Source organism: Lepisma saccharinum, chromosome 1, assembly GCF_977018435.1.
Source record: "Lepisma saccharinum chromosome 1, izLepSacc3.1, whole genome shotgun sequence".
Taxonomy (NCBI): Eukaryota; Metazoa; Arthropoda; class Insecta; order Zygentoma; family Lepismatidae; genus Lepisma; species Lepisma saccharinum.
The window spans coordinates 89590619-89600537 of record NC_139229.1 but is presented as its reverse complement, the minus strand read 5'-3'; the positions used below and the strand labels follow the sequence as shown (position 1 = coordinate 89600537).

The window sequence follows — 9919 nt, the reverse complement described above, 5'->3', positions numbered from 1 at the left end:
TAACTGCATCGTCTTCTCTTCGCTGTTGAAGCAGAGAACTTTGCTTCGTTGATTTAGTTTATTTTACTTCACACTTCTGCCACTTCTGACTAATCGCGAAGATGAGGATGGGTGATGAAATTGATTAAGGTACACTCACAAAGAACATCCAGGCCGGGATTCAAACCAGGGACCCAAGGAGTCGTAGCGCACTGATAACAACTCCGCCAGGGAGGCCGACAGTGTGAAATTTGGTATTACATATTTCCAATTAAGAAGGAGGAATGCTCTCTTATCCACTATACATGTATTTGCTCAAACACAGGCGCATGCAAATTTCTGAAGATGTCATATCAAAAGCTAATCAGCTAGCAATGACACCTCTTCTTCTGTCACTGGTAACTGAAAATGTGAATTATTTATTTTAGATGTTCCAACACATATAGTTTCAAGTTTTCGAATATCTTGGACCCAACTAGTGCACACGTTCACTATTGGTGACTGACTATTGATTAGTTTTGACACAAAGAACTAAAAGGCAAAACAGACACACACGAAACGAACAATTACAATACATGCAATTATATGCTCGTTAAGCTCAAATATGCACTAACGTCCCATATATGCATTTATATTCACTATAAAACTTCACCAGTCATATTCAAATCAAGTGAAATGAATTATTTAATTGCAAGCATATGAATTTTTCCAAAGGGAAAAGACACGCAAATTTGAAAAAAATCTATCCGTACTTGGTTAATGTATCAATAAACTTCTAGTCTATAATAACGAAAATATAGAAAATGACCATAGTATAAAATGTGAAATCAAGAACGTGATAAGAAGGAAATATGAGTAGTTTCATGTGTAATGTATGGGAGGATAGTTAAACAGGAAGAAGAACATCGTTGCTTCAAAAGAAATTGATTTTTAAGTTGTATAACATGTGGGCAAATGAGAAGAGGTGTATAGTTTGTACATAACTGTAAAATTAAACCAACTGTCCTTGAATAAATCGACCAACGCCATAAGATCGTAAAGTATTATCTCAATTGATCCTTTTGACATTTCCTTCATAGAATAACAATTTGTTACAAGAATACAACATGCTTCACAAATAATATCAACACACAGAATAAAAACTTTTTTGTTCAAATCTGGCATCGCTTCCTAGAACATTTAGCCATCTTTAAGCCTGGCAATGAAAAACATCGAAGCTTATCACTTTATCGCAAAACGTACCACATTTTCATATTAGTAGTATTATTATTACAACTGTTGAGAGGAAGTTAGTGGTGTGGAGCGCAAAACAGAGGGTGTAAAGAGAAAAGGTCCAAAATGTGTTTCCACAAGGCATACGTTTAGTTTCTGTTGAATATCCTTGCGCTGTACGATGCAGTTGTCATATGACCTGTGTCCATTCAATACAGCGAAATCTCTCCTCCTAGGAGCATAGTTACATGAGCAAATGTCCGGAAGCCCAAACAAGAGAGAGAGAGAGGCGTGTCCTACATAAAGATATCAGCATACATAATCACAGCGTATTAATAACTTACGACACTTAATTACTAATAGTTTAATCAGCGGAGGCCTAATGAAGCCTTCTGCTTCGGCAACATCCCACCGCCTCCTCCCCCTCCCAACCCAACACCTGAAGCTATGCGAACAGACAGCTTTCGACAGAATGAGAAACTAATATTTGACCGCATAACACCAGATCCTCAAAACTTGTTAAAGAAAAAAAAATCGTATCTCCTTCTCCACATTATTGATTGGAGCAACAGCACTTTCTATACCAAAAGGTATCTTTAGCTGCTGATGTAAGAGGAATATTTCACGAGACAAAACACTGTTTTTAAGCTCTGGAAAGAGGCGACTGGAGGGCAACGATGACGTAGTGAGCGAGCCCTGGAGGGATACTTTACAGACGTTGAATCAGGGAGGCGTGAACAAGAACAACAGGAGGAGTTAGCGCCTTAAATTCTATTTCGTGGACAAAAAAGGTTGCGCGTCGGTCCACCCAAACTGCTCCGATTAGAGGCGATCTCAGGTTTCCGGAAACTTGTGGAAAATTCCGCTCTTTTTTTTTTTTTGTCTCGTGTCTGCGAGGAGGTTCGAAGTAGGGATAATGAGCGCACACCTGGGATTAAGATTTGCGGAGAGGGAGTGGTACCCTAAGTTTAGTAGAAATATGCAAGAGCCTATGAGGTAAGCAACGGTATTTTTGAAGGGGAAAGTATGTTTGTGATTAGGTAAAGGCGTATTGTAGTGTGGAACCCTCTCCCTTTCGTAGACTCGGTGCCACTCCCTGCTTTCATAGATCCGTTGTCCTCAAAAGTTTCTGTATAAAAGTGAGCGTTCGCCACAGCATCGTCACTCAGTGTCTTTGGGACGTTAGTGTTTCTGTGGTGATAGAACAGATCCTTCAAAACAAAATGTCTTTCAAGGTAAGCGCCTGAGGATTATTTATGGTACTGTGGTGCGTTTGGTGCTTCGGATTTTGGTGTGGATACTGAAGATACGCCTTGAACCTGCGGTGTGTGACTGCGAAACTTGAAAAGGGAAATTGCAAGCACATACTTGTTGAGATGATCTGAAACTTCTCACTAGCTCTTCTGAAAAGTGCCGACTACACTGGTGGAGTCGTTACCACAGCGCGCTACGAGGCATGGGTCCCGAGTTCGGTCCTGGACATGGGTGATCCTTGCGAGTCTCGCTTCATCAATTTCGTCATATCATTCATCCTCATCGTTGCGATTAGTCAAAAGTGGCAGAAAAGCAACGCTATACTCTGTCCCGGTTATCTCTGGATCAAGCAAACGAAAACAAGTCTCTGCGCAAGTAGTGACACGAGACGGCTCCACCAATGGGCACGTGAGAGGAACGGAATTGCGTGGAGGGGGAAAGTGACTTCTGTTACCAGCCTTCTCAGTAGCATGTACGGCTTCGCTCCACCCACTCGAATGCCCCCTTCTCGGCCTTGCTCCAGAGATAGTTGGGACAGGGTATAGCTCTTATAAAAAGTGCTGACCTCCGCGGCGGTGTCGTTAGCACAGCGCGCTACAGCGAAAGGGGTCCCGGGTTCGGTCATGGACAAGTGTGTTCTTTGCGAGCCCCCCTTCATCATATCAATTATCCTCATCGTTGCTTTTTGTCAAAAGTGTTTTATCTGGAGATCTACCGCCAGTAATTCCCTTTGTCTTGTACAGTTACGAACAATTCTCGGTTGTAGCAACGCTATAGACTTTCAATGGGATCATTAGCACGGTAGAAGAGGACGTTGAATCGTCTCGTCTTAATGTAGAAGGTTCCGGATTCGAGTCCCTGTCTAGGTATGGGTGTTCCTCTGCTATTGCCCACTAGACACGTTCACCCTCATCATTGCAAATAACCTGGATAGGCAGAAAGGCAACGCAAAATATGCAACTCTGCCCAATCTATCCATATTTCCGATTGTTGACCTCCGTGGTGGAGTGGTTATCACAGCACGCTACGACGCCAGGTTCTCGGGTTCGAATCCCGGCCTGGGCATGTTTTTTTCTTTGGTGACTGTCCCTTCATCAATTTCATCATATCACCACTCATTCTCATCTTCGCGATTACCCAAAAGTAGAAAAAAGTGGCGATAAATAACAAAAATTAAATCAATCAAGCCATATTTCTGATTATCTTCCAACACCCACAAAATGTCCGGAATTGTGTTTAGCTGTTGTGATCAATCTGGACAAGTGGAAATACAGTTGTTCCTTCTGCATTGAGAGCTAAGGTTCCACACATCATCGATCTCGGATATAGTGACGGGATTGTGATCGGCACCATACCGCTGCTTCCTTCATTCCACAGATACACATTGATGACAGTTACAGTCGGATACGTAAGTATTAGCAAGAAAATTCTTCATCACAAATTTCATTCATATTTTTTTTTATTTTAAGAAATGGACTTGTACCGGGGCTGAAGCATAGGATGTCAACTCCTTTGTTGACGGTTTTATTCATTATTGAAACTCGAATTGAGTAAAACAAAGTGAACATGTTGCCTGGCATTACTTATGCATTTCACCGTACCGCCCATTAGAAAATGGTAAATTTTTATCAAGCGCTTCGTGCATGTATTAGTCTTACTGGGGGAATACAGTATATTCCTAGATGTCAAATCCCATTTCATCACATATTGAAAGTATCGTCTGCATATAGAACACTGCAACCATCTTTATGGTATCATAAGCGCTTATTATGTTGACGTCGACGCCCTGTCAATGGCACGGTTACTCATAGAAGCATGGTAAGTGGCATGAAAAGCGAATCAGGAAGCATGTTGGAAGATTTTCTCTTATTTACTCTCCATATTCGTCCTTAAACGCAGCTCAAACAATTGTCGAGAAAGAACACGTTTATGTATTGGATGTAGGGTGTCTGGCTTGTAAACGAAAGTAAGGCACCCAACCTTCATAAATTTGAGGGAAATCGAATGAGTTAATACTGCTTGGGGCGGTTTGAACTGACAGGAAATTCTTGCGGTGGCCTTTAGAAACTTCCTGAGGATTTGGAACAAAAAATGAAGGTCCTGCTGTTACGTCTTAATCTCTAACGGTGGAGATCACGTGGTTAGTACAGCGAGCTTCAACGCCAGGGGTGCCGGATTCGAATCCCGTCCTAGGCGTGGGTGTTATTTTAAGTTTATCTTCATATCGTCACTCATCCTCATCCTTGCGATTAGCAAAAAGTGACAGAAAAGCGAAGTAAAATAATACAAATCAACAACTCACATTTCGCCAATGTGTGATATCACTTCACATTATCTTTTCGCCTTCTTGATGCTGTATTGGTAACGTCGTCGCCTTGCAAGCAAAAGGGGTTGCGGGTTCGATACCCGACGGAGGCACATTGTGGTTCGGATCTCACTTTAAACTGTAGGTTCATTCCCGACCTGTGCATCAAGTGGAAATAAAACAAAAACTCTTAACTCAGAAGAGATACATCGGTAAGCTATGACATATCTGCGATTGATTGATTACTTGTGAACATGTTGTAACGTGTTGTAAGCCTTGACAACAAACTCTCAGTGTGTGATCCTTCTGAGTCACCAAAGAGGTTTCGCTACACAAATCGTTCGGATGATGCAACGTGCTTGGAGCGCGCCAGAGAGCGAATAACCGAACAGCCTCCAGAGTCACGTTCTTGTCAAAGGCAATGCAATCCACTGTCAGTTACCATAGAGACAAGGGACGAGCTAAAATCACTTGAGAAGCGGAACCAGCACTTCAACAGCTTAAGACTGTACTCTATCCCTGTTATCTGTGGAGCAAGGCCGCGCATAGCGGCAGAGAAGGGGAGGGGAGCCGAGAGGGCAGAGCGAAGCAGTACTTGCTGCTGTGAAGGCTGGTAACTGCTGTCGCTTCCCCCTCCACGCAATCACATTCCCATTCACGTGTTCATTGGTGGAGCCCTCTCGCGTCACTACTTGCGCAGAGAATTGCTCCAGAGATTCCCTGGACAGGACATACATAAAACGTGTGAAAGGTTCTCATTCTTGGTGTTGTTGTTTTATTGATTTATTTTACGTCGCTTTTCTAGCACTTTTGGCTAATCGCGATGAGTGATGATATGATGAAATTGATGAAGGGACACTCACAAAAAACACCCATGCCTGAGTCGATATTCGAATCCGGGACCTCTAGCGACATAGCACGCTGTGCTAACCGGCCAAATGTTTAAGTGTATAATCGAGAACGATGCAGGAAAGTGCATCAAGGAACACAACAACTGATGCATTAAAGTATATCTTGACATAGAAAGAAATGCTCAAGTGCATCACATGATGCACTTTGGCGTTAACCAAGGAAGTAACTTTGATTTATCAAACTTAAAGGAGAGAGGAAATAATGTATTCTTAGGAATGTGTCCGACAGGAGTTTATTTAAACAAAACTGAAAACCACATTTTTGGAGGTACGTTGCTCTGGAACTCATGCGACGAAATGATATAAAAAATGCATCAAACTGGTGCTTGGGTACGAAGAGGTCCGAGCTCGATACCCGGTGGAGGCACTTAGTGGATGGGATCCCACTTTAAACTGTAGGCCCAGTCCCGATTTCTCCGTTGGATGCATTGTAGTCATTCGGTCTCCTCCGTGCAGTCCATGTGTGTTCCCGAGAGCAGAAATCGATTGTACAAACTCGTCGTAAAAGCAATGCCCGGATTTCGGTTGCCTGGATACGAAAAATGGTTGTTCCATTAATTAAGCTGGTATAAAATATCGCCTTGCTCTACCGAACACAACCATCTCGTCGGGTGAACTTTTCTCACGTGCGGCGCGTTCAGCAAATAAGGGGCTTGAGAGCATCGCGACCAATTCTGAATTCAAAATACCGAAGCGCTTAGGAAAAACATGTTTGTCATCATAGTGGCCCGTGGTTTTCTGGAGAAGCACGACCAAAGGCGATAAATTGTCTCTATCTGTTCTCTCTTCTCTGTTTTTTTTCTATCTCTATGGTTTGCGTAAATCTACTTTAACTAAATTAGGGTCAGTGGCGTATTCTCACATGTCATATGTGTTACCGCCGGTAAACCAACTTTTTTTTTACATACATAGAAATTGGCTCAAAATTTCAACTTGTCGAACTTTTATTTTCGTTTTATTTGCACGCCTGCATTGGTATTTTATTTATATTATATCTAATTAATATATAACAAATATATACAATAAGAATTGTTCCGGTAAACCAATTCAAATTTTCAGAATACGGATTCGGTATTCGGATATCGGACTCATGATTCGGATATTTGATACACGATTCGGTATTCTTAAACTGAATACATGATTCGGTATTTGGATACCGGATATACCATTCGGTATTCGGATATCGAATCCTGGATACAGGATTCAGATCCATATTCGAATCCTACATAATTTTTTATTGGAATCTGGATTCAGAATGGAACGCCTCTATCTCTCTAATAATAAAATCTGGACTGGAAATAAAGTTTAAAGTGGTATCCGAACCGCTGTGCAGTGTCCCTCACTGGGGATGGGTTCATTGATTACAACACGTTAGAATTACGCCATCGGGCATGGCGCTCCTTTGATAGAGGAAGGTAGCGGATTCGATTCCCCGTATAGCTGCATTGTGGTTCGGGTCCCGCTTTAAACTGTAGATCCTGTTCCGATTAGCCTTTCTAAACACAAGATGCACTTGAAATAAACTTTGATTTTCTCTTCTTCGTTGCTACCTTTATCATTTCGTTCCTTTTATAATCATTTCGAAATTTTTAAGTGTTATATTTTACTTAGCACTACTTGACAAGCAAATAAATCAAGTTTCGTTACACTGACAATACTGGAAAGTTTGCTTGTCAGATTAAGTTCGCTTGAGCAAATCAATTTGTCGACACGATAACTCTTGTGCGCGCTACTTCAGTTCAAGGACCAAAGTTGCCGAACCCAATGTCTAAAGAAAACAAGTATGCGAGTAGGAAATTAATATATGGGAGAGTGAGTCTTTTGATAACACAATGAACATATCACAACCATATCACAACGCCGTCGTGCATTTTGAGGACAACGTGGGTGACCTGAGTGTTATTGAAACTAATCTTTCTAGCCCGAGCGATTGTGAAAACTGTTTCGTCACGATCATTCCTATAGGGGATTACTCTGTTCAATGTTTTTCTCCATAAGTGAAACAATTCTGGTGATTGGATCACGAAGTCCACGCCTTATTGTGTCTAGAAAAATAGTCTCGACGTAACTGTGAAGTGTGTGAAGATATATTATTTATATATATATTTATATATATAAACCTTTATTTTTATAGGCACACAACGTGTGAATGAAAACCTTTAATATATTTGTGTTCAAGTTAAAATCCAACTAACTGTGGGCGTTAGCTACCGACACTTCACTTTTTACATACTAAGGGACTGAAATAGAAGATCTGTGTGAGCTCAAGAGGTAACCACAGATAGCTTTATGCAAGATGGTAATATGATATGACATGATGTCATGTAATATTAATTTTCCAGTACGTCAGGAACCTCATGTTTATCATCTCTTACAAGAATGCTTAGATTGCGTAACGCCATTCAACTAGGATGTCCAGGAAACGTCAATCATAGCTGGGAACTCCAGCTTATGAAATGAGAATGTAACATTCTTGAAAATATGAGAAATAACAAATAGTGATCAATTGTGCCCAATCTGTGTCAAATCTATTCCTTGAAAAAGCATGACTGGTAATATCAATATAAAAACGCAGAATGCCGTTCAATAGTTGTCTTACAAAAGAGGGTTAGGTTTCAGATGATGATCCAGTTTCTATACTCGTAACCAACCTACGGTGGTGTTATATGATACAACAGACTTCCCTCGTATCTGTATCGCTTGCTTGTCACTTTCTATACTGACGCACGATCGCTGATAAACTTACAAATATTTTGGATTAAATGTTCATATTTGATACTTCTTAAATAAACTTCATTATTATACAAAAATATTTTCCAGCTGAATGAAACTGTGACTTATGAAGTCTTTCTCTTCTTCCAGCTTGTTGTTTTCATTGCTCTCCTGGCTGTGGCCAACGCCGGAGTCGTAGGACCTGCTTACGCTACATATGGAGCTCCATCCGTAGCCGTTGCAAGCCCTACCATCACCTCGCAAGCTTCCAACACCTTCAGGTCTTTCGGTAACTTGGGCCAGGTTTCAACTTACCAGAAGACCATCGACACCCCATACTCCAGCGTCCGCAAGTACGACACCCGCGTGAGCAACGATGCTCTCGCTTACCCAGCCATCGCTAAAACTGCCATTGCCACGCCAGCTGTTGGTGCTTACCACGGATACGCCGCTCCAGCCGTTGCCGCTTACCCCGGATACGCCGCCCCAGCCTTCGCTAAGACTGCCATTGCAGCACCAGCCGTTGCAGCTTACCACGGATATGCCGCCCCAGCCTTCGCTAAGACTGCCATTGCAGCTCCAGCGGTTGCCGCTTACCCCGGATACGCCGCACCAGCCTTCGCTAAGACTGCCATTGCCGCGCCAGCCGTTGCTGCTTACCCCGGATACGCCGCTCCAGCCTTCGCTAAGACTGCCATTGCCGCGCCAGCCGTTGCTGCTTACCCCGGATACGCCGCTCCAGCCTTCGCTAAGACTGCCATTGCCGCGCCAGCCGTTGCTGGTTACCACGGATACGCCGCCCCAGCTGTTAAGACTGCCGTCGCCACCCCACATGGCGGTCTTTTGGGTGTAGCTTACTCCGCTGCCCCCACCGTTGCCCATATGACCTTCCAAGGTTACGGTGTCAACTACGCTTATTAAGTCCTTATAGGTTCCTATAACGTTTACTTATGTAAAATATTTCATACGCAGGAGTTAGCTATCGTTTGCATATCTTCCTTCATCTATATAGTATTTATTTTCGTAAACGAGTTACTCTGTAGTATTCATAGTAAATCTTTATATTGCTGTTATCATTATGCACAAAAGGGATTTACTCACTCTGTGTGTATCAACTTCTTACATGTTCAAATAAATATTTGAAAAACACCTGTTTTCATCATTTACTCTGTCTCACAAAGAGAGTATACATTGACTGGAAAGCGTATTACCTGGAAGAATTTGAAACCCCCTCATTGTATTCAACGTATCATTCAACCGAATCTCTTAGCGTGTAGATTAAGAGATTTCTGCATGAAAACTAAGAGTGACTCATCAAGTCTTCGACCTCTCCATCTCTCTGCACAGATTATTTTTCAGGATTTGTATGAACTAAAAAAATGTGCTTCTAGAAACAATAAACATACGTGCACACATGTGTGCTCATGCAAATTCCGAAATAAATCCCACAGCAAGTCGTGTGATGAAAATGGCCTGTCAGAAGGTAGGCACATGAAGACAAGTTAAGAGATAGAGAAAAATGTGATATTTAATAGATTTAACACTT

The 9919-nt window shown here is 42.0% G+C and overlaps 1 protein-coding gene across 1 annotated transcript; it reads left to right on the top strand.

The window, feature by feature from the left end:
* Nucleotides 1-2350: 2350 nt before the first annotated feature.
* LOC145984250 (uncharacterized) lies at nucleotides 2351-9522 on the top strand. Its single transcript, XM_083117852.1, has 2 exons — nucleotides 2351-2426; nucleotides 8524-9522. Exons 1-2 carry the CDS (start codon nucleotides 2415-2417, stop codon nucleotides 9292-9294), a joined length of 783 nt encoding a protein of 260 aa, XP_082973978.1. The 5' UTR covers nucleotides 2351-2414; the 3' UTR covers nucleotides 9295-9522.
* The last annotated feature ends 397 nt before the right edge of the window (nucleotides 9523-9919 follow it).